The sequence below is a fragment of the Cimex lectularius genome, unplaced genomic scaffold (assembly GCF_000648675.2).
Source record: "Cimex lectularius strain Harlan isolate CLEC.00 unplaced genomic scaffold, Clec_2.1 scaffold46, whole genome shotgun sequence".
Classification (NCBI taxonomy): domain Eukaryota; kingdom Metazoa; phylum Arthropoda; class Insecta; order Hemiptera; family Cimicidae; genus Cimex; species Cimex lectularius.
This window is the reverse complement of record NW_019392654.1, coordinates 2,184,143-2,210,291: the sequence shown is the minus strand read 5'-3', so window position 1 is coordinate 2,210,291 and position 26,149 is coordinate 2,184,143. Positions and strand designations below refer to the sequence as shown.

The 26,149-nt window shown below is 34.0% G+C and overlaps 1 protein-coding gene across 2 annotated transcripts; it reads left to right on the top strand.

Moving 5' to 3' along the window:
• Positions 1 to 2,790: 2,790 nt before the first annotated feature.
• LOC106671057 (fasciclin-2) lies at positions 2,791 to 26,118 on the top strand. 2 transcript variants are annotated; one of them, XM_024224590.1, is made up of 14 exons: positions 2,791 to 2,986; positions 3,406 to 3,566; positions 3,852 to 4,117; positions 6,269 to 6,666; positions 9,010 to 9,178; positions 9,239 to 9,463; positions 9,535 to 9,676; positions 9,945 to 10,073; positions 10,152 to 10,423; positions 10,487 to 10,676; positions 15,083 to 15,214; positions 15,282 to 15,351; positions 21,166 to 21,231; positions 24,621 to 26,118. In XM_024224590.1, exons 1-14 carry the CDS (start codon positions 2,880 to 2,882, stop codon positions 24,703 to 24,705), a joined length of 2,412 nt encoding a protein of 803 aa, XP_024080358.1. In that variant the 5' UTR covers positions 2,791 to 2,879; the 3' UTR covers positions 24,706 to 26,118. The 2 variants fall into 2 exon arrangements, with proteins under 2 accessions (XP_024080358.1, XP_024080359.1); XM_024224591.1 differs by lacking the exons at positions 15,083 to 15,214; positions 15,282 to 15,351; positions 21,166 to 21,231; positions 24,621 to 26,118 and adding an exon at positions 12,330 to 12,454.
• Positions 26,119 to 26,149: the final 31 nt, after the last annotated feature.

Here is a 26,149-nt window from a genome sequence, read left to right as displayed (position 1 = left end):
TTAGGGTAGTCTCGTAGTTAATTCTAATACATTATTTGTCCTCTCTTACACCTAGTAAAATTCTATAACTAGTAGAGATATTTCGAAAATAACTTCCGAAAGCGAATCTGGCAAATGTACGAATTGATCTTCCCTGTACAAGTAACTCTAATCTCTCAATTTTATTATCTGTTATCTTTCGATTGCACTGTAAACCAGAACTAAACACTAACTGAAAATAAACAAATCAAAATCAAAACCAAAACCATAATCGTTGCGGCCACCAATGCCATCTTTGAGCATGTATGAGCGTGTATGAGTGTGTACTGTTATAACATCAATGAACGGCGAGTATCAAAAATATTTGCCTTTCCATAGTATCAACAAAGTGAATGTTACGTCAAGTTTTCTACTTTCAGTCCACTCTTTAATGAATTTATCTGTAGTTTATATAAATGACCGAAAATACTCTTAAGCAGGCTATCTCCTTGAAATAGTCTCCTGAGAAAGCTAAATTATTAAAGCTTCCAAATGTAAATTTCCTTGTTTGATAGACGTTATCTAGATTCTTCTAATTTCTTTGTCGTGATTCAAGCATTTTCATGCTCGTTAACCATTGTTAGTCATGAGGCGGCTAGCCGGAGTTAAAAACCACAGAGAACAGTCAAAGTATAACCAGAACGTTCCGAAAACATCGACACCCGGATGAATGGAACATACATATTTGGTACAAAACGGGACAACAATGGATTTGTACCCAGTCGACAATAGGCAAACGGAAAAGACGAGAGGGCCCCTCGCCCGCGATGACAATATATTATAGGTAAATATATACATTTGAATAGGGCGGCGACAGGGGAATTACAATAAAAATGGAAAGTCTGTGCGAAGTAGGAGGAGGACGAGGGAACCGTGACGGAATGGACAATGAAGGCGAGCACTGGAGCAAATGAGCCTTGAACAATCCCCACATGACGGTACCACCGGGCTCAAAATCGGCACTCGGCCCATCGGGTCACGTTGCTTCGGCTCCATTTGACAGTTAGGAGGCGATTACAAGGCGCCGTTCGCCCTTTATGCTTTTTAATTTCCTCCGAGCTTCATTTTAATCCGCCCGTATCGGTCTGGTCGAAAGGGGGCGGACCGCTTCAGGCTGAATTATCGGGTATAATTTTCGAATAGCTGTACCCAAAGGAACATGGAGCATGTTTTAGAAAATACAAAGGAATTAATTTCCAAATTTTGCCTTAAAACGGAAATCCTCGGCTTTTCTCGTTTCAATAATCATTCTTACCTAGTTGTTCTTCAATTCTAAAACCAGTAATCGATTATTTAAAAATAAATTTTCACTAGGTATATTGAACCTAGTAACGTAACAAATAATTTCATCTTTACGTTGGCATCTTGCTTTAAAGTCGTTTCTAAAAATGTGACTGTCACAATATTAAATAAACATCAATTTAACAAAAAGACCCACACCTACCAGTGAAAATGGCGAAAAGCTGAACATTGTCTCACCTACAAACCCATTGATACAAAGCGAACCAAGATGATAAGAACGTATTATAAAAAGAATAAATATTTAAAATACGTCAGAATATTATAAATAAACATCAATATAACATATAGACCCATACGTGAAACAAGTGAATATGGCAAACTGCTGAAAATCGTCTCACAACAAAACACCGGCAATAGTAAGCTAACTGGGGTGATCAGAGACATATAAAAAGAATAAAAACTTCAAATTCATCAACTAAGAAAAAATATCATCTTCTGAATTATATTAGAAACTACTGACACAGTCTTCAACGACACGAAGTATCATGAACTACATACTTTATTTGTATTATTTCGTTGAAATCTTGTTTTAATGTCTTCTGAACTTTTAATCAACATACCATATATAAAACACACCAGTGAATATAGCAAAAAGCTGAAAATCATCTCACAAGCAAAAACCAGCGATGCTAAGTGAAGCAGGGTAATGAAGTATTATAAAAAGGATAACTATTAAAAATTAATAAACTAATAAACATATATCAGAAAATATTTTAAACAATAGAAACGCTGTACATAGACGTCTAAGGACACGAAGCACCACGACTTTACCATTAATTTTTTCTTCTATTTGCCTTAAATGTTCTCTAAGATGGTTCTAAAAACTTTCAATGACAAATTAATATATTATAAAGACCCGTACATAAAACCTACCAGTGAATATAGCAAATAGCGGAAAATTGTCTCACAAAACAGCAGCGTTACTAAGAAAATCAGGATGATAAGAGAGGTAGTATAAAAAGGGTAAACGTTTGAAATTCATAATTTTATGTTAAAAAAATGAATTATCTCAGGTTTCACTATTTAATGAAATTTTTCCAAACAAAAAAACTGGCTGGGAAAACTCCATAATACAGGGAAACCTGAGATAATTGAAAATTCAACACCAGCAACTAAACATTATCAACATTTTTTTAGGAGGGTTCTCAACAGCAGAGTTCATATCAACCCTCTGGGTGCCTGTGTTTTATCAGCGGTTTAAAAAACTATCAAATAAATCTTTTGAAAATTTTAGTCTTCCAACGACAGGAATAATTGTGGATTTTACTGGTTTATTATTTTTAAATTATTTTATTTTCTTTAAATCTTGTTTTAATTGAAAATACATTAATAAAAAACAAATACAAACCAAACAGTTAAAATTGTAGAAAAATTGCAAAATTCGTTCCATTATCCAAAAAGTTACCTGTAAAAACATTTTATGTAGTGTTCACCACTCTCGTTTAAATTATTGTAAAATTTACATTACTAATTAATTTTTTGTTTTTATTTCAGGGTTTTTAGCTTTAGCTGATAAAACTCCGGAATTGATAGTTCATCCATCAGATCCAATAGTGAAAATGGCGATATCGAAACAGGTGTTTGTGACCTGCAACCCTTCAGATCCAAATTTAGTGACCAACCTGATGTGGCTGGACGTACGCAATAATGAAGTCAAAAAAGAAGGGTGAGTATATATTTTCTTTAATATTTTTTATAATTTCCATAATTGAAGCATAAAAATTCAAATTTCCATCTTCACAACAAACAAAGAGGGAGGAAATGACGATTAATCTTAATAATATTCACCCTCGTAATGTAAGCTGTTGGTATGTGTCTCTTCTAGTTCCACAGTATTTACCCTCATGGCCTTCTCACCCGGAGGTCATTTCCATCTGGCCGGTAAATCATAGTCCATGATTCACGCTTGTTTCTTACAACTTCCCCACCATCACTTGGTTACTGTCACAAACCGATGCACACCCGATAAATATCCCGCTGGTCTTTGTAAATTTACAGTTCTGCTCTGGTTCTAGGGTGTGAAACGATTCTTTTCGTTATGTTCCCTCTCAGAACTGAAAAAAAAATCGTATTTTCCTTTCACAGGCCTGAAAAATCAAGACTTTCGACTTTGGTGTTAGGATCGGATGGAAAATTGGCTCTAGTATTCAGCGAAGTAGAAGAAAACGACTCAGGAAATTATACTTGTCAAGCGACATACGCTGGAAGTCAAACAATAAAGAAATCAGTTTATATTCAAACCTACCGTAAGTATATGTGAACTCCGTATATTATTTATTCATTAAAAAGATCCACACAGTAATATGACCATAAGCATCATTATTTTCGAAGTTTTAAAAGAATTCTTCGAAAAGAGTATATAATATTCGGTTTTGTTTTATTATAAAAATATGAAACCTTGTTTGTTTTTAACTAAAGTATACGAACTTCTTAATGTATTATGTTTCCTGTGTGTGTAAATGTCGGAAGTAATAATTCAGAAGTATTTGTTTTTGCCAGTTTAAACACGACGGATACGGCTTGTATTTCAGGCACGGTGACGTGGGAAGATGCGCCCAAAGAGCAATACCCTGAGCTCGGTAAAGATTTCAAAGTGAGGTGCAGAGTCACTGGAAAACCTGCCCCGAGGGTTGAATGGAAAATCAACGACAACTTCGTCAAAAATGACGAGAGGTTCATCGTCGAGACGGACGGACTCCTCATCCGGAACGTGCAAAGAACGGACGACGGGATCTACACTTGCAGAGCTTTCGTACTAGACACTGGCGAACTCTCAGAAAGGCAGATTAAAGTTGAGGTGAGTCCTTTTTATTTTGCGGCAATGCTGAGCCGACGGAAAAAATGAATACTGGCGATCTAGGCACCCTACTGGATCTCATATGCAGTAAACTTAGGGAAACTGCTTTGCGGAAAAGAGGCGCTATTCTAGTAAATTGCTATATGTTTCTGGCCCTACCTAGTCTAAATTTATTTCAACATTTCATATTTATCGGCCGATATAAAATAAACATAAATTATAATCCTCTTCAGCATAGCTGTCCTGACATAAAAAAGTTATATACGTGCCAGACCGTTTGAAAATTACCGTGGGTTTATAACAACAATTCTTTAATAACATAACAAATCATGCATAAGATTATAAAAACACGTTGTCAACAATTAAATTTCAACTACAGGCCTTTACAACATTGAATATCACTTTTTTGTCCTTATTTTTTTCTTTTTATAGGCATTTTTAAATAAAATTCACGATTTTACGACGGTTCAACGATCCTGTGCCATTTTCAAGAAAATCTAGTTTATTCAAGAGCATTCGAGAAAAATGTTTTTGTTAACATTTTTCTTTTTTTATATTCTTAATATATTTTTATGATTCATTCATTATTAATTTTTTATCTTACTGTTAACATAAACTTAATAAATTTACGCCTTAACATAATACGTTTTGTTGCTAAAAACTTTATGTTTGTCTAAAAACAAATATGGTAAATATTAAAATAATATTATAAGCCCGTATAAGTCAGTAACCAGATTGAGATGCTCAAATGGCTGCAGTTCAATATAAAATACGCGAGAAAGACAGGAAATAGAAGGAATATACGCGTAGGGCCGGCGATGACCTCAGATGTTTGTCGGCCCATAAACCTTCCACGTTATATAAGCCCTACAGAAAAGCGTATATTTAAACAATATTCAGCCTTGTAATGTGACACGAATTCCTGTTGATAATGTGTAAATTGCAATCAACTTCAAATTCAAACTTAGTCTTGGCCGTTGAACCTTAATGATTTTATTTTTTGAAGAATCTAGATTGACTTTTAGACCAGTGATATTAAATCCAAAAATTGTGTAGCTTCTCTAAAACTGGAGTTCTGGAATCGTTTTTAATTACTCCAAGACACGTTGACATAAATTGATTAATTTGAGTGTGCCCCGATGTCTAAGAAGTTCTTCAGTCGTGATGTTGAAAAACCTCAAAATTTTAGGTCATTCCTAATTTTTCCCCAAAATCCACCAAAACTAATAGTTTCCTTGAAAATTCCATTATGAGTAAAAATGTATGGTATTAAATTCTGCCTCGAATGAGTACCGATTTCTTACAATTATTTTTTTTATTTGATTCTATCGCGACTTTTAAAAAAAAACTAAAAATTGTATGCCTCTTTTCTCTTTTGTTCAAAATTAAGCAATTATGTGAAAGGTCCACTATTAGTAAAACTGCAGAGTATTAAATTCTGCCTCGAATAAGTCCAACATCCTACAATACTCGTACTACACCTAAAGAAAATCTATGTACAAGATAAAATTTAGTATTTCCACACTTAAAAAACTAAGTTTGTCTTTGTAACACGCTCATTATCGATTAGTCGACTAAGATAACGCGAAATGAAGAAATGTAATTATTCAAACCAAGAAGTTAATAAAATTCGAAATTTTGATACTATTTTTGCCACCATCTCAATTATCTTTAACCAAAGTTGTTTGTTCACTTGTTTTTTATTCCAAGATCCATTTGATTCTAAAAATTCAGAATTCGTCATAGACGGAGGTTAATTCTTGCATGGGCGGCAAAAGAACTAAATTAATATAGAAAAAGGGCCACAATTTGATAGAATAGCCTAGCAAATAAGAAGAGTACTAAATTGCGGACCAGCAAAAAATCTACACCAGGTGTCATGTTTGTCGAAACAAGGCTACTAACTATCGCAAAAGAATTATTATTTTTATTTATCTGTTCCTTGAGGATTTTGAAAAGCAATAAAAGACCTAAATTTTCAACATCACGACTGAAGCTCACTGAGAAACGGGGCAAACTTAGATTAAACCCGTACACATTCAATAACTAAATTTTCGTACATTATTGGTAGAAATTCGTGAAATTCCTTTAAGACCAGCAAGAAAATTGATAAATTGTAACAAAACTTAATTAGTTTTATTGCCATTTAAGGTTCATATTCCTCCTTCGTTCGAGAATCCTACTTCAGAGACCAAGGAAGTCGTCGATGGAGAATCAGCGAGCGTGAGCTGCAAAGCTACAGGAAAACCCGATCCGACCTATAAATGGATAAAGGGCTCTTCCAGAGCCGATTTGTCCATGTCCAGTGACAGGTTCGCTGTCAACGACAAAACCGGCGACCTTACGATCACGAAAGTGACCCACGAAGACAACGGAGACTTCATCTGCTTCGCTTTGAACGCTGCCGGCCGGGCGGAGAAAATCGTCAGGTTCACTGTCGTCATCAAACCCCAGGTGATGGATGTGAAGAACGTGTCTTTCGTCGCTGGAGAAACTGCTATTCTGACCTGCAAGGCCACTGGAAATCCCCTTCCAGCAATCACTTTCAGGTAGTAAAGAGATTAAAGCATGAATAAATTATTTAGACCTCGCGAGAAGCACCGGGCAACAGGTTCTACTTAAGATTCTTACCTGTCAACACAGACTCGACCTATTGTTTGCAAAATAAAATCATTATCCGACTTTTTGCATTTAGCATCCGATAAGAGCCAAATTGAGTTTATCCGGAGGGTAAATTTTTGACAAGAGCTTGATCGAAGATCTGGACCGAATATCGTCAGTGCAGATCTGTTATCGGAGTTATTAGACGGCTTTAGGCTTCATGTCATTTTCGATGGAAGATGGATAGACCATTCATCAAGGATAGGACCAGAAGTGATCAATTACCAACAAACTCCTGTCAACAATCCCATTATATTTCGTATTTTGGGCACGTGATTGTGCCTCTATCGCGATTGATTTTATTAACGTATTTATCTATATACATAAACAAAGCGATATTTTATTAATACATTAACTCGTAATCAATGTTACACCAATAATACTGCCTAAACATAAAATCTACTAATACAAAGATATGAAAAATCCCTAAAAACATTATTATGGCGCTTAAATAGTTAAGTAAATTTTAAAAAAAAGTAATGGTACTGAAACTATTTTTACTGGGAAATTGAGTTACTTCATCAGAAGATTGCATGTGTTATACCAAAAGTGAGGGGCTTTTGTTAAATTTCCTTATCCTTAGCTAGTGTTCACTCAAAACTCTGAGTATACTCTCAACAATCATCTATAACTGGTTTAAAACAACGCTTGGATTTTCATGGATTATAATATCGCAGGGGTTGTGAACGCTTTTGTCAAATTTCTGTCAATTGACGAATGACATGTTCGAGATTGATGCGATCCCGGGGTTGAACAACGGTGAAACAGTTCGTATCCCCATTAAATAAGAGTCAGTCTCTCTTTGAGCCGCATGACAAACAGGGGGTTGTGAGACAATAGTGATTCAGAGTCCTTTATCATTTTCAATCACGAGATGACAGCGGGCCGACGTGTCTTACATACGTTGCAAACTGCTGACTTGTACTCATATAACGTCATTTTCGGTCAAAATGTGGGCTCCTGCTAAGGGGGAGCGATGGTGAAATTAAATAAAGATAATTGACTCTGATCACCACGAGAAAATGTGCAATAAGCTCGATATATTGTTTAAATAAAATTTATTAATTTACCTTTTATCGCACATTAAATTTACTCTATTTGTTGATTATCAAACTAATAATTTAATTTTAGTTTCCCTAGAGAAAAACTATTTTGGTTTTAAAACTAAATTTGATACTTACAAGTTGGCAGTTTTGTTTACTTTAGTATAAAATATTGATAAGCATTTCAATAATTTTTACTATTTTTTCCCTTCAGGGGCTATCAACAGTGAAGTCATTTCAACCCCCCCTCGTACTTTCATGCCGATGGGGTACTTGACATTCCACCATCGCCCCCCCCCTTAATCACATACTCACAATTTTAATTATTTACAAATGCATACACATATAAATACTTATACATACACACATTTAAACACATGAACATTTAAATATACAAACATACACATGGACAGATGTTCCCATCTTTACTCACGGTGTTAGCATGCATGCCTACTCGCTCCCTGTAAAAGGCCAAGACTTTCCATCGTTCGATCAGATGTGACAAGTGAGCAACCTTTTTCCACAAACAGTGCACTTGTGCGAATTTTGGTCCAAAAGCAGGTGTACGTGTGTCAGTCGAGTATGGTCTATCCTCAATTAGGTTAGCAGTTTCCTTTCGGTTCAGATCCTTAGAGGGTCATCTTTCAGTCGTTCCCTTGATTCGCTAGAGTTTCTCTGACGAACCGGCCCACTGACGCTGCCAATGCTCTTTTATCACTTTCTTTACGGCCCGAAAATCGTCACTGGGCCGAATCGCGGCAGTTCACACCGCATTCACTCCATCATTCACCATTTCTATAACGTGTCCTGGTACCCAGACGAGTTCTAGAACGCAGCTCGGTATTGGTGCGGCAGAGTACACGACCCAGCTAATACCGCGAGGTCTCGGACGAGTATGGCCGGAAGGACCGAAGGTGGTGTCGGTCTGTTTCCCAGAAGCCGAAGCGAATTTCCAATGGTCGCTTCCGAGTATCCTCGGCTACGATGTGCGCCTGCCACCTTAACTTTTATCGAATACGAGGACGAGGCTTGTAAATAGTGTAAATATTGTACCATACCGGCGCGACCCCAAAAGTGGACACACACGGTTTTCGCCGAGGAAAAAGTTCTTGCACATTTTGTACTATTAAATTACTGAATGTGTTGGCAAATAAAATCAAAAGGTACTACAGTTAATTTTTTTCTCAGGAAATTCACATCCCCTAACAGAATGATCGCTGGCTTACAGCCTAATGAAGACAGAATCATTGTAAACCAGAAGGAAGATTTTGAAAAGGGGCAATCAATCGGCACTCTCACTATTAAAAAACTTGAAAGGAAAGATGACGGACTTTACGCCTGCATAGCCAAAAATAAAGTATGGTAAAAAAATTATTCAAATGTGAATCCAATCTTCTAGCGGTTACTTTAATTTCAGGGTGGTGAGGCGACCAAGAATGGCCACATAACAGTCGAGTTCCGCCCATCTTTCGAGAACTCACCGATGAAAGAGGCTTGGTCCTGGGACAGAAGGCCGGTTAATATAACTTGCGTTGCCGAATCGATACCGAACGCAACGATCACGTGGAAGCTCAACAACAGAGATATCGAAAAAGATCCTAATTTCAGAAAGTTTGGACATGGCCCTCAGAGCACTTTACTTGTAAAAAAACACATATTTTCTTTTTTTTTCTTTTTCTTTTAATTTTTATTTTAAACAAAATATTGTTTCAGGTAACTCCGAGTGACCGGAAATTTTATGGACATTATAAATGTGTAGGGAGAAATCTCCACGGTGAAGCTGAACACACGATAGAATTGAAAGAAGCAAAGGTCCCCTCTGAAGTTGCTCAAGCAAAAATTGAAGTCATTACTGGTAACACAATCGATTATTTGTATTGTCTTCATATTTGTAAGACAGTATAATTTTGAATTGGTTCTAACTGTTCTGTATGTTTTATTGAACAAAGACCATATTGGAAGTTCTATATAAAATTTACACATAATATTTTTGTTAAAACAATTAAATAAAATCTGTTATTCTATTTATACACTACTTCAATTTATTTTTGAAATTGGTAGCTAAATTATTTTTCTGGTTTCATGAAATTAAGACAGTTTTTTGTTTGTCCTTTTTTTTACAGCAACAACTATCACATTCTCCTTTGTCTCGCCAAATGATCATGGAGGAAGACCAATTAAAGCATATGTAGTTCAATACAAAAAAGATAGGGAGACATGGCAAGAAAGTTTGAATAAAACATGGCCAAGAGGTAGACAAAATACGGCCACTTATTTTCTAATCATTTTCTCAATTCAGTTTTTTTATCATTTATGTATTATTCTTCCAGATTCACCATACATTCTAGAAGGCTTAGAACCGCAGGTGCAATATTTCTTCAGATTTGCCGCTTTGAACGATGTCGGTTTGAGTAGTTGGGGGGCAAACCAGCAGCACATCATGCCCAAGCGTTCGAGCCCTGAGGAGCCAATCATACTCAACAAACCGATCCCGCCTCATGACTATGTCATTTCACCTTTTGGTGACAGATACGAACTTAGATGGAAAAAGCCTGCCGATAACGGCGAGTACATTGACAGCTACATGATTAAATACTGTGTTGTAAGTATGACTCATTGTGGCTCAATTGTATTCATTGCTGATGATATTTAATATACATTTTAGGTCAATCGGATAAATAATGCATGGGAGGAGACTGACAGGGGTTGTGAGAAATTAGAACTGAAAAGCACAGAGCTTACGTCAACCATCATCAATAATTTAGCATCCGATTCTTTCTATAAGGTAGAGATCTGGGCGCACAACATAATCGGATTCAGCACTCCTGGCCAGTTATTTTTACAAACAGCAAGAGGTAAGAATAATCCAATATTATTGCTTATACCTACTTAATATATTATTGACATAAAATACTGAGAACAAAGTGTATTTTTTGTGCGGGTATAAAAAATGGAGCTTCAGTGTCGTCATTTATGTCTGAATAATTGGAATTATCGTTTATATTTCCTGGTGTTTTTAGTTAAACAAAATGAGAGGAAACTCGTCAATATAAAAAAATTCAAATTTTAGATATTTAGTTTCATCATAACAACGGTAGCCATCACGTCTTCTTTTATTAACTATTGCTTGTATTTTTTTAAAGATATTGGGATGGTGCAAAATTAATACAGGTTTTGAAAATTTGTTTTATTTTCACAGGCGCTTGTCATTTAAACATAGCTAAATCCTTAAATCAAATTTATGGATTATAATAAATACTTTTAATTGTTATCTTTTATACAAAACATTTTAGTTTATATTTAATTTTACAAGAGAGAGGACCTGCAAAATTAAATATGTCCAAACTAGATCTTCGTTAGATTTACTTGTACGAATTTAAAATTCGTAAGTGCAGCCCATACAGCGCGTAGCATCAATACAGTTTGGTGAGAGGGAAGCATGAGCATAAGCATGGTGCAGCGATGGTTTCAGCTATTTCGTCTTGGAGATTTCGTTATCGATGTGAGGGAAGGCCTTCCATTGTGGACAACGACCAACGCAAAACGTCGATTGAAAAAAATTGACGTAGGACGGGGAATTGCAGAAGAGCTTAGTGTTGACAAACTTAACCGTTGTTTGACATCTGGCGCAAATTGGTAAAGAAGCTCGACAAGTGGGTACCGCACAAACAAACAAAGCCTGTTCCGATGCGCCACCAAAATGATCAATTTCTCGATCGAATAAACACGTGCGATGAAAAATGGATTCTGATAACCGGCAGCGTACAGGTCAGTGGTTGGAAAAGGATGAAGCGCCAAAACACTTCCCGAAACCAAATCCGCAGCCAAGTCAACGTCAGACTTAAGTCAAAAAGTATGGTGTCTGTTTAGTGGTGTACTGCTGGGGTTGTTCACTATAATTTCCTGAATCACAGCAGAGAAATATTGCAAAGAAATTGACAAAATGCACGGGAAACTGCAACGTCTTTGCCCTGCATAGGTGAAACTTCTTTTTCAGGATAACGCCAGGCCACATGTCACAATGCCTACCCTTCAGAAACTTGAGGACTTAGGATATGAAACCTTATCGCACCCTCCATATTCACCCGACCTCTCGCCTACAGACTTCCAATTTTTTAAGTATGTTGATCACTTCTTGAGGGATAACATTTTTAGAGAACGCGATGAAGCCGCAAACGCCTCCCACGACTTTATTGTGAGTCGAAATAAAGATTTTTATGTCGGCGGAATGAGAGCGCTTATTATGGCCAGGATGTATAGGCTGTCTTTTCTCAGCCTGCATTATTTTTGTACCAGCCCAATATTTTTATTTGAGGTGTTGGTAAAACAGGGCACCAGGCAGATGCTTAGTATGTAGTAAGCAAAACAGCACAAGCAAACTGAAATTAAGTTAGAACTTTATAAATGCACTTTAAAAAAACTGTTTTAGAAAAGTATTTAGTTGTAATTTTAGAAAAAGTGTATTTCTTAACAGAATTTCCTAAAATTTATCCACATTATTGATTCAGATAATTACTACACCGGACAACAATCGTCTTCAACCTCTACAGGGACGCCTTTGAAAATTAATTTTATAGTATTAGTACTAGCATTTTTCTTTCTACTTTAAATGCTTGGTTTTATATTTATTAAACAAACCAATTTTTTTATAACAACTAGGTGTAAATTAATTTAATTTACATCAAGTCGTAAATCAACAAAAAGAAACTAGTCTTTTAATAAAATAAACAAATGGGCCAAGTATGGTTTTCGATTTCATTTTCATAAAATAATTCAATGTTATTTTATCAATGTGATTGTCAGTTATAAAAATTAACTTGGCCCAATAAAATTTGAAGTATGAAATAATAACTTTGTGATAGTCAGACACATTGATACACTTTTAAATAAATGTTTATATGTTTAAACAATTGAAACTTGTTAAACCATTCCTAACCAATTGAAACTTGTAAAAATGTCAATGTAAAAACAATATTTATGATAAATTGGCATAATGTAATCAGAGTAAATACGATCGAACACACTAATTTATACAAAAGTTAAAATAATAGTATTCAATCATTAAAATATTTGAGCATTACTAAGTTAGTTTTTATGTATGTATATTTCTACATTTATAATTCCTACAGTTTCTAACAATATTTATGTAACGTGGTAGTGTCAATTTTTACACATTTACAGCTAGTTGCAATCCGTATTAACAAATTTCGTTACTTAAAATTTATGCAGTGGGGTAAATAAGACATGTTCCCCTCGAATCATACATTGTGTTCAGAACGTTTAGAAAAGCCAGACATAAGTTTTACACCACCTCACTTCTAAAATTGTTATTAGATTCGTAAACTTAATATTGTATTGTGATATCTGGAGGATTGTCAGTGACATTTTGAAAATACGTAATCTCATCGAATATTAAAAGAAAAGACATAATTGTTTTTATAAATGAATTATTTGATCTCTTAGATGTTCTTTCTAACAGGTAATCCGTTTTAAAATCCTCAGTGTTATGAACATATGTAGAAGATTATTTGAATACTTTTATAAGCCTTTAGTTTTTTCTTTGTTCCTTTGTTTCATTTTTTTATATTGTATACAATTTTAACTTATGTCTTGTAATTTTCTTATTAATTAAAAAATACATATTATCATTTTAGAATCTGTACACATAAATCACAATATATATTTTATTTATTTTCATGTTTTGTTTGTTTTGTGAATCAAATGTTAATTTATATAAACCTTATATAGCCAGTCTGTAAATTTACAGATATTAATTTAAAATTGATTAAATTTTCACAATTTTTTAATCTCATAATTTTAACTTTTTCTTTTAATTTGTTTTTCTATTTTTTGCGATTATTAAGTCGATCGATTATTAAGTTAACGTACTTGTTACTTTTAACATTTTATCATATAATGTACGTGTATACAGAGTAGCTAATATGTTTTGTACATTCAGTTAAAAAAATATAAATTGTAAAGATCATTAATTTTAAATATATTTTAAGAAGGAATTGTTTTTGTTTTATTATTATTATTATTGTTAGCAGCTTATTTGAAATTAATTGGTGTGATCTCAGAGAAAATCAGCTTTTTCAATCAGTAGTTCTTGTTTTTTTAAATTTTAGCATGAAATTCTTGTAAAATGTTCCTTTACAAAAAAAATTTTTAAAAAATCCCTAACTTATTTTGTTTATAACTAACATTTAATCGCATTGAAACGCTGATTTTCGTTTTATTTTGTTCCTTCCTTAAGTATGTGCGTGTGCGTGTACCTGTGTGTTCTTTTTTATGCCATGCTGGAACACTACCCTGCTAGATGATGGTTTTAAGGGTAAAAACATCAATTCAGTTGTATAGTAGTGATAATTTCTCAGTCTTGCAGCCTCAGCTTCATTCTCCAAGACCCAAAATTAAGTGTCCTAATCCTAATAGGTAAATATACAACCATTTGATTGGTCCTAGATTAGTTGGTAGTGGTAACCAAATTCACTTACAGAAATTGTTTTAAAATTATCTTTAAGGATATCATTAAATTCACAAATTCACATGTGCTTAGCTTTGGCTTTGAAGCTTGCTTTCTGCTTCTTCACAAATAGTGCTTTACAAAAACCAGCATGACGCAATAATTTCATGAGTTTGACACTAATATTTTTTTCTTGTAAAGTACACAAAACGGATTGCCCTGTTAGATTTTAGTACGTTTCTTTAGTTAGTCAAGTATTTTATCATGTATATAATGTCATATTAATTTTCTGGCATATGTAATGAGCAGAATATTTAAAAAATATGTTAATTAGATTACCTTATTGCGTAATTAAAAAATTTAATTTATTTTTGGACCAATAATTATAAAACTTGTATATAATATAGTTATTTTTTAATAAGTAATGTAATTTATTTATTCTGTATTTCATATAATTTTGCAATCTAAAAAAAATTGTAAATACAATTTATTCCCATAAGAATTTTTTTTAATATATGCATTTTTATTCAAGCACAGCATGTAATTTAAATGAATTTATCATATCAGATCACTTAACACAGCACTGTGGTTAAAGGTCAGAGCCACCGAACTAACTCAGCATCACCAACTTCACTGCAGATGCAATTAATCCAGGGGCGGTGGTGGGCTTCAGTGGATTTGAATTTCCTCTAATGCAACTGTTACAAACTAGGCCTAATATTTTTCAATTGTACAAAGTCTTGTAGCACTTCAAATACTATTAATCAACGCTCACTGTACATTTTTCTGTTACAGGAAGTGACACGATGATGTATCACAACAGTGATGCCCACCTTTCCAGCTCTTTGTTAATCGTTGTTGTCGTAGCGGCGTTATTGGTGATCCTTATTATTGTCGATGTATCTTGTTTCTTTGTCAACGACACAGGTCGGTACATTCACATTTCACTACATTTTACCATTATCATTCGTGCCAATAACACAAAATTTTGTAGGTATTCTGTGGCTGATGTGTGGAAAAAAGAAAGCTAGATCAACAAGAGAAGAAGATGCAAAGCTTGGAAGGTATTTATTTTTTATAAACTCTATAAGAAAATTTTGACTATAAGAAAAAATTGATTGTGAAATTCTTTACTTAAAAATTCATATTTACTTTTTAATCAATTTCAAATATTCAGAATACTACATCAATACAAGAATGTTTAAAAGTCTATTACAAACACGACTTTTTATTTATAACGAGGAAGGTGTTTACAAACAACAAAAGCAAGCTTTTATAATTATATTTATTTATTATCAATATCATATATTTATTAAAAGCAGAACTTTCATTATTTAATAATTTGAATTTTTCAGTTATAAGTAGATGTTATATCGTGGGAGATTTTATAAAAAAAAGGGCTTTTGTCTTTACGTTGTCTAATTTATGGTTAAACTAAGTATGATTCCTACAGTACTTTTTCTTGAATCTGCTGGTGCTATTAAAAATTTAATAAGTTGGCGCATTGAACCTGATAATCAATTTTTTTCGAAGGTTTTTTTCCATAAAAATAAAACATTACGTTTAATAATTTAAAAGGTCTTTTAAAAGACCTTTCCATTCTAAAAATTATCAGTATTAGAAATATCGACCACTTTTTTAACCCCCCTGAACACTTTGGATCAAGGTACGGTGTTGACGGAGAAAGCAAATTCAGTTGTTTCTGCCAAGCTTTCGGCTTATTTTAAAGTCGTCATCAGGGCAAAACCATTTTAAATAGGCACACGGATTGACATATTTAAGTTTTTTACAGGCGATCTCTAATTTCCTTGAAGAACGACTCAATCCCAACATTGCCAAGGTCTGTGAAAGCTTGGCACTGACAACTGAATTTGCTTTCTTCAACACTATACCTTTATCCAGAGTGTTCGTGATTAAAAAATTGTTTCAGAAACTCGAAAAGTCATCGATTTGTACGAGATATTGAAGTTATCCTTCAGAATTTCTTAATATCAATTAATCAGGTGACTGGTTAAAAGGGAATTAAAAAGGAAAATTGAATATTTAATTAATAAATAAGAAAATTAAATTCGTGTTGATTTTCACAAACCTAACTTTTAACAACTTCAATCAATTACACGATAAAGTGATATTGTCGAGTTCTTAAGGAAAATTAAAATATCACCAAAACGAATTGATGAATTTTTAAAGTTTCTGGTATTTTCTTTTTAAGAATGAAAAGGACTTTGAAAATGTGTTACAAAATTCTTCCTCAAATTTGTTTTGAAGAGGAAACTTATTCGCTGAATTTTTGAGAATGATTTTTTAATACATTTTGAAAATACATCTAAAAAGGAAGATTTCCATTCTAAAAGAAATTATACCAAAAACTTAAAAATTCATCGATTTGTACTGGAGATATTCAAGCTATCCTTCAGAACGTAATAATTTCAATTAATCATGTAACTGGTTGAATAAGTAATTGAAAATGAAATTTGAAGATTTAATTGAATAAAATGTGAAAAGGTTTGTGGCTGATTTTTCAAACATAACTTTTACAAACAACAATCAGTTACACATTAAATTGAAATTATTGAGTTGTGGAAGAAAACTTCAATTTCTCCAAAACATTCGATGAATTTTTGAGTTTCTGGTATTTATGTTGGAAACACGACGCCATATTGGGAAGATGAAACAAATGGAATCGTAGGTAGCTTCCCTGCCGTCCTTCCCGGGTTCCATGCCGATTTATTATTTATTTAAATTTAGTAAAACAATTAAAATCACAAATAAAATCATGACCAACTATAGTGGGTACCGTCATGCTATTAAAAGTCCAACCAATTTGCTCGTTAATATTATTGCTTACCTTCGATCATCCTCTTAAGAATCGGTCATGGATTTAATTCGACAATTGCAATAATACTTCATCGATCATTAAATTAACTATTTAATACTGAAATGCAAGAACTAATAAGTCAACAACAGTCTCGAACACAGGTCACAGATTGCACGTCCTATTTTAACTGTCTGCCGCCTCGGCAACTCGATATAACCTAAATCGCATGTTTTGTCTATTGTGCCCTACCGCTTCTGACCTCTGAAGTAACCAAATAAGCGAAATCCGCCGACATATACAGGATGGTCCAGTACAAACACAAAATATTGGGTTATAGGTTATAGTGCATCCTAAATACAGTAAAATGCAACCAACCGAACTGTCTCAATCTCAATCCGGTCGGAAGTTACGAATTTTTGTTTTTTAGAAAAAAACCGGTTTTAAGCCATAAATTGGCTTGTTCAAAGATCTAGAGCATCCTTTCCAATTTTTAGCCACATGTTTGAATTCTAATTAAATTTCCTATAAGAAGGAGCTATTTTTTAATTGTATCAAACGATGTACATTTATTAATTCAACCCAATATGAAGAATTTTAAAAAAGGAGAAAGAAACTTTTGATAAATTTACCAAAAAAAAGATTGCAACAAACATATTTTTAGGGATGACAAGCTTTCTTATGGTGTACTCGAAGTTCCAAAAACGTCAACCCTTCAACGGTAAAATCAACGTGTGTTCTTAGTGAGCGGTTTCTCATTTGTTCTGTTCATTATCTGTTAAGTCGTGAGGAGCGGTCAAGAATGAGGTAGTTTAGAAAAACACCTTTCACACACAAAACCAATATAACACCACAAGAATAGCACCACACTTCATACCCTGAAGATGACCGGAATAAAGTTCGAAGCGTTGTTTCTCTAAACTACCTTATTCTTGACCGCTCGTCATGACTTCAACAAATTGTGGTAAAATCAACCTGGAATGTTGAAAAACGTGGTTCAAATTTAACGCATACAGAAGAGGTGTTTTTATTAATTTTATTTTTTTATTTTATTATTTATTTTTATCGTTCGCCGGGTTGGGGCAATAACACTATTTCCTTCCTTGCTGCCCAATGCAAAATAGGACAGAATTGTACTTGTTTAGAACTCCAGCAGTGTATAAGAACCTTGAATCTACAAGAGAAATAGTTTGATGTTCTCTCCTATTTTATGTACCTAGGGTTACCCGGCTATCAGTTACAATATTCACTTTTTTAATAACAGGTTCTTGAACAGTCGTGACCCATCGGAATGCGTTTAAAATACCAAGCATTTCGGCCTGATTATTTAAACAATCATCCGCCAATCTGTATTTTAAACTGGTAAACTAACTGTAATTAAACTGGTAAATAGTTTACTTTTTGTAAAAATAACTGTCTCTCTTTCTTTCTTCCATCCGTATATCTGGTGCGGAATCTTCTAAGAGTTCCGAAAAATCATCTGGATGAATCCATTTCTCTGGAGAAACCGAAGAAAGTTTCCCACTCCGCAGCGTAACTAGCTTCCTCAATTTGATCCTCTTTGCCATTAAGGATTTTGAACCTCTGGGAATATTCTTGTATTTTTGTAATCTAAGCCGGAGCTCCATATTGGCACAACGTATGAGAGTATGGGTTCTATGGCACTTATTCCATTTAATTCCAGCGCACTGCTGCTGAGTTCCCAGTGCACCTTAGCGGAACGAGAAAGTGTATTAACTAATTTTAAGGTTTTCTGAGTGAAATAATCGATATGGCGGGTCCACTTGAAATATTTTGTAAAGATGACCCCGAGGTAAGTTAGCTGTTTAACAATTTTCAGCTTTGAGAAGTTCAGGTAGAATTGATAATCAAGCGATGTGCGTGTTTTTAAGCACCTGTGTATTATCTGCATTGATATACCCTTATTCTTCCATGGCCCAAATATCAATGTTTCCATGTACTGTATTATGCAATTTAGGCTTAAGGTAGGGATTTTTCGAAAAAAAAACGTAAAAATTCATAACTCCCCATCGGATTGAGATGGAACAGTTCAGTTGGTCGCATTTTACCCTATTTGGGATGTGCTATAACCAATTTTTTCGGGTTTATGCTGGACCACCATGTATATATTTTATTTTTATTTTTTAAATATGTATATTTTAGAATGGAGCGAACTTTCAAAATCAGTGAAAAAATAAAGCATAACAATTAGTTGGAATCGTGAGGAGCGGTCAAGAATGAGGTAGTTTAAAAAACACCTTTTTATTTTTTTGCCGACGTTTCGACCTTTATTCGGGTCACCTTCAGGGCCTGGGTGAATTAGAAAACATATGTTGATATGAAAAAATATATTACAGATGTAACTATAAATTTTGAACCAAGTATTTCATACTCACATGGTGATGCTATTCTTGTGGTTTCATATTGGTTTTGTGTGAAATTGTTTTGAAACGTGGATTTCTATTCTTCAGTTTGTGTACGATTTTGACAGGGTGAGGGGTGCAGTAAATTTGGGAAATTTATAAGAATGTATATATACATATATATCATATTTGAAAACAAAAGTTTAGCACTAAGTTGGCTTAATGCAACAACTTATTAAAATTCTATAGCACCAACCAATCAAGGAGGATAATTTTTGAACCATAATCATTTTTACAATCAGCCTAAAAATAAATAATGTTTTGTAAAAACTCACATGGTATATAAATCGGAATTATTTTTAAGCCTGACAAAATTATTTATAACTAAAGAGAGTCTAAAATTCCAATCCTCAGGATTTTTAGCTTTATTCTTCCTCATCTAAATCTTTAAACAGTTTACCATTTCATGTTGTTCAATTCGGTAATATTGCCATGACAATTGATCAATATATCATTGAGTTGGAATTAAATAATCGCTTTCACTGGGTAAAACGAAAAATGGTAAATGGTTTCAGCCTTTATAGTTGGAGATTCCCCTTGCCCTATTGCAGTAATAAAGACACTTCCTCAAATGAGAGTGGTAGCCCAGGAAATTCAGGATGTGACACTGTGAAAGTTCCTCTTCCAGATATGAATTTTGTATTGTAAGGCCCAATGGTTAATGAATATAAATAGATGTTGTCGTGTGGTTTGTTTTTGATTTGTCATCCCAGCTTGACAACGCATGTAGGACTTGCTTATTGATTTAGGCTTTTAAAACCTTGGACTTTTTTCATTCTGTAGACATTACACTTGAGTGTGAGTAGACCATTCGGATACACAGACTTGTAGAGATTTAATTTCCAAGGTTTGAACTTTTAAGGGTCACTCTGATAGCTTAGCTCGTACTGTAGGGGGTGCTAGGCCTTGTTAAGCTTACGTTTTCATCCTCGTGGGAATTTTTTAAAAATGCAAATAAAGTTTTTGAACAAATGAACAACACAACGTTGTTATTCTGTTATTCAGCATGTCTACTTTAAAAAAACATGAACAATTGTATTTAAAACTAAAAGTTGAGTCAATCTCATTTGCATGCAGTTTCATATATAATTTATAACGGAGTTTAATCATATTTTTTATTAATTAATATAATGGTTAATAACATTGTAATAATTAATAATTTAATGAAAATCATATGTACATATCAACTCATTATGGTTATTTTCCAAATAATTATCAAGCCATATTATACATCAGATATTATATAAAAATACTATCTATTAATTGAACAACCAAATGAACAACTTATTACATAACTTAGTGTTATTCAAAATAGTGTTTATGAAAATTTACATAAAATGCGTCTTTGAAACGGAGTGACCCTTGGAGACTTGTAAAATATGCTTTGTGTGAATAATTTCAAGCTGTTTGAGAGTGAAAGAGATATTTTTGCATTTTGTTCGCTGAATTTCATATTGTTTCTTTACCTTGTACAATAAGGATATCAGTCAGTGGACAATTAAAGAGCCCAAAAAATTTTATTTGTAATTATTTTTTATTTTGGCCACTGCTAGCTAGATCCTAGTCTGATATCTTACCTTTGAAATTATGCATGTGTATTAAGGAAGTATAATTTTTAAACTACCTTTTTGATATTTCAGCGAGGCCAAAGGACTGCTGAAAAATGGTAACCAAGATGGAAAAATCAGAATTGAAGGCACTGACAGGTAATTATATTATTGTTAACATAATTTTACCTTTAAATTTACTACATTTGAATTGCGCCAAGCCAGAAAGGGCCTCTGCCTTCCAAATGCCATTTGAGAAAATTAACAAGGTGTTTAGCTAATAAATACCCTAATGAAATCTCATGGATGTGACGATACACTTAATATTAAACCTTAAAGGTGGCCATTCACGATCGCTCCAAATGGGACCGCGCCAAGCCGTATAGCTCCATTTAGAGTGCCTGAAATTTGAGGGGGCATTCACGACCGCTCCACAGCCAGACGCTCCGAATGTCTTCTAGTGAATTACCTTTTCAAAATGGATGACGATTGTGTTACACTGCTGTTTTTATATATTAAAAGCAAAAAACCGAAGAGGAAATGGTATAAGAAGTGGCTCCTGAACAGAAGCCGTAATGCCCTCATCAATTTGATGAAAGATCTTTCCCTTGAACCCGCTAATTGGAGGAACTATTTAAGCATGGATGAAATGTCTTATTTATTCATTACATTTAGTGTTCTATTGACCAAATTACTTGTTTCAATTAATTAATAATTTTTGGCAAAAACAGGGAAATTTCGAAAGGTTGTAGGTTGAGATGGGGAGTTGGTGTCCGAGTGGATCGAACTATCGAAGTCACGATAGCTTAAGTGGCTAGAGCAGCGGCGATTTAGTCGAATGTCGTGGATTCGAATCCCCTCGTGACACATTTTTTCATTTCAACCAAAACCTTACAAAAAAAAGATTAATGTCTTATTTATATTTACTACAGCTTGTTACCTCCTTGATTAGAAAATAAAATACAGTCATGAGAGAAATCACTCTACATGAAAGGTTGGCAGCCACGTTATGATTTCTCGCTATAGGGATGAACTACGAAGAACTTTAATTTCTCCACTACGTTTTCTGATCAGCGCTTAAGGGTTATTAATACCGCATCTCTCGTTGCATTTGTATCCTTTGTTTTGAAAAGGTCAACCAACTGGTTGAGGACCGATTTTCTTTTATTTTAATCGTGGTTATCATTGTCCACCACTTTCCATAAACATGGTAAATTTTCATACAATTCAATAACCTCAACAATAAAATCTCGATTGGATGTCATTGCCAATAAAGAATAAATGTTTTTGACTTTTTGAGAATGTACGACGGAGATGTTTGCTCAGTGACAGAAAGACGGAGTCTGTGCCAAAAAAACGCGGGTTTTCCCATTCACGAACTCGCCATGCCGTCGTCGTGCCGTAGATATTTGGAGTGGCGTGATGGAGTTTCGACCGGTCGAATATTCGGCACAGCCGGGCACGCCAGTTCAGTTTTGCCATTGACGTGTTTTTGGAACGGCGTCGCTCAGTTTGGAATGCTAGGAGCGGTCGTGAATGGCCACCTTTAATTTCAGATATTATCAGTTTAAAAAACTAAAAATGATTGAGTTAAGATCCAGACATTTGCTGGCCACTGAACACAACACCATGGTGCAGCAAGGTTAAGATGCATGTTGCCCCCCACAAACCAGGAATTGCAAAGGAGGTGAGATGCGTCGGTGAAGGGAAAATACACCCACACCCCCATCATTTTTATGTTGACCACTATATCGCCCAGCTTCATGCACGACATGGCGAGTTTGCAACGAAACTGGGAAACCCTCCTGAAAATATTTGACTTGCTACTGTGCTTGACCTATTTTATGGCTGCATGGCCTATTCTTCAGCCTGAAAAATGCACCTGCAGAGGGTCAATAGGCTCTACTATCAGGGTCTTCGAGCGTTCTCTGGCTTGTTCAGAACAAGCCCTTTGACCAGCCTTTCCTGCGAGCTGGGGGTGTTGCCGCCCAAATTTTGGAGGTAGCAGCTCACCCCCAACTATGCAGTGAGGTTCCTTGCCAAACCAGGACATCCACTTTCGGGTGCGATTCTTACATGCCAGTACAGTAGAATATACGAGTGACTTCAGACCCACACACTACCTGTAGAAATACACTTCAGCGAAGCCTTAGGGAGGGTGGCGATGACACTTGGAATGGTACTCGAGCTGAGCAACTGGCCAACTCCACCCTGGATTCTCCCTGCTGTACTAGTCCGGGAAGATCTCACCAGGTTAACCAAGTAGGCTACTCCGCCATACCTTTACTGAGCTAAGTTCTTGGAGCTTAGGTCGAGGTATGCTGGTTTTTGGCTTGACTTTACGGATGGGTTTAAGACTGATGGTGTAGCGTGCACAGTGTGTCGCAAGGGTGCGTCGACCTTGCGGTCACTCCTCCACACTGTATTGTTTACACGGTAGAACTGCATGCGATTTGTCATGCCCTTGGGGTGATTCGAGATGATGGTGGCCCTGCCTACCTAGTCTGCACCAATGCCCTAAAGCAATTACTGCTATCGGATTTACTGTGTGATGTGAGAGGGTCGGTGGCAGAATACCAAGTACCTCATTGACCCGAGATAAGGTTAGTTGTATACTACATGTAAAGGCTGTGTTGAGAGTGAATGCATTTATTAGAGTGAATGTGTGATGTGAGAAGGTTGATGGCAGAATATTGACTATCTCATCAACCCTCAATTAGAATAATTGTAAAGGGTGATGGAGGAATATATAGCCTAATTGAATGAATGGTATGTAAATAAAAGAGAATTTATTTAAGAATGAACAGGAGTATAAATGGGTTTGGATATGTCAGGTGCTAAATTGATCTAGCTGTTGTGCGGATTAGAGCCTATATAAAACCAAATCCAAATTTTAATAAAACGGGTGTCTATGGAATTGGTGATTTTGAGATGACCTGAATTTGGCCACCTCGAGTGACTCCCATAATCCCTGTATTTTTTAATGCTTCTGACTGATCCATCACAGGTATCTTAAATGATTCATTATGGCACACAAAACATAAACATAGTAAAGAACATATAGAGAAGTTACTACTCAAATATGAAAACCGACTGAAAGGAACATTGAAATGTACCAAAAATAATTTTGAATTTTCATTTGCTGGTAAAATGATGTGATTAATCCACAATGACTCGCATGGAACAAATAATATTACTATAAGTATAAACAAAACATGGGTTGAGGTCAAAGTCTAAAAAATATCAAGATACCTAGGTGTTTATTTTTGTATTTATTTTTCTTTTTTAATATTGTTTTATTATACCTTTCATAATATCCTAATAGATATTTTTGCATATCTTAACATAAACATTTTCTTCTGAAATGTCTCCAAATTGTCTGTGGATTTATGAGCCTGTAATTTGGTTATGACAGAACATTTTGGTCTGACTATCATCATTGATTGGATCATAATGATCCAAATTGCATAAACATTTCCATATTTTTTAATTGTGAACTAGTTGTAAGTTATTGTTTTATTAGATAATAGTTAGTTGTTTCATTGCAGTTATAAAAGAGATACAACAGTTGAGTATGACATGAAGAAATCGGTTTCACGAACCAGCTTCGTAGGAAAGGATTCAGCAGTGTAATTGGAAAAGAATGGATAAGTACTTTATAAATGTATAAAATTTGACCACTTCATTGTGGTTTTGTCGCCTTATTATCATTAATTTCATAATGCATTTTCATTTATACCATTGTAAAAAAAAGTATTAAAAAAAAATGAAGCTACAAAGTGAAAGACTAAAGTGAAACCTATCACCCATTTTGATATTTTTAATTGGAAGACCATGAGCTTACCATTGAAAAATTGTAATTTTTTAATAAACTTTTTATTTCAGAAAATATAAAGGGACCGTACAAATTAATATTACAAACTATTTTAAAAATTTCTTAAAACTTAAATTGTTAAGTTTGTCCAATGTGTAATTAAGTCCCATGTTTTATTTTGTTTTAACTAATCAATCCTCATGAATTTATCGCAAATTTGTGTCATCTACTTTGTGGTGTTGAAAGGAAAAATTATTTAAATGTAAATACAAATTCACAAATTTTTGCGTTGTCTATGTGTGAACAGGTTCAAAGACAAGCAAACTAAATGTTTTACATTTTATCTCAACCTTTGTATTACTGTACAGTGTGCACTGATGAAATTCCAAAGAAAATAGTTTTTTGGCTGACATTAATTGTGATACTATATTGTCATTTAACTTGTCTAGTATATTTTCATAATATATGTATAATCTTTCTATTAATATTACGGAAAAAATTGTTTACTTAATTAGGTATAAGGTTTCTTTAATTATTATTGAAATTATTGCTTTTATTGGAAAAAGTCAGCTCGATATGTTTAATAATTAATTATTCTTACTTAAAATAATGCATTATAAATGTGTATAGTTGGTGCAAAGTGTTTGTATATACAAAACTTATGAGATATATATACACAATTTTGTTATACTACAGTGGGAATGTATGTGTACGCTTGCATTGTGCTTGTTTCTGCAATGATACTGTATATCAAAATTTTGGAAATTCCAAAACATTTTTCATATTTTTGTTTGTCAATTTAACCTAAGACTGCCGACATAAAATATAGACAATAATGCTCCTGGAAAAGGAAATAAAATTGAACTTATTGCTACTTATAGAGTTGCAAATATTAGATTGAAACAACATTCTTATTCTTTTCATTTTTTTTAAATTTTTTTATTTTAAGTCATACAATTAAAACATATTTAGAAATTTATTATCAGTAACATCACAAACAAAGCATTTTTGTGTATTAGTTGACTCTTTTATTTATTTTATTAAATGATTACTATTTCTTATATTGTATAAAAATGTTGTATAAAGATGTGAATTGTACTGTGAATGGTCAGAGCGCATTTATAAAATTTTGTCAGCTCTGTTGATGCTGTGTTTGTGAATTATGATAGGCGCTTCCATGTTTGCAGAAAATTATCTTTTATGTGTTTTTAATAAAAATGTAAAAACCATAATTTCTCTTTCTTATTTAATCTATCATTATTC

Excerpts from the sequence above, each read along its gene's own strand:
- LOC106671057 (XM_024224590.1), top strand. The coding sequence starts at position 2,880 with ATGGCGATATCGAAACAGGTGTTTGTGACCTGCAACCCTTCAGATCCA. Across the intron at positions 4,118-6,268 it reads AAAGGCAGATTAAAGTTGAG|GTTCATATTCCTCCTTCGTT; the intron begins GTGAGTCCTTTT and ends TTGCCATTTAAG. Across the intron at positions 15,215-15,281 it reads TTTCTTTGTCAACGACACAG|GTATTCTGTGGCTGATGTGT; the intron begins GTCGGTACATTC and ends AAAATTTTGTAG.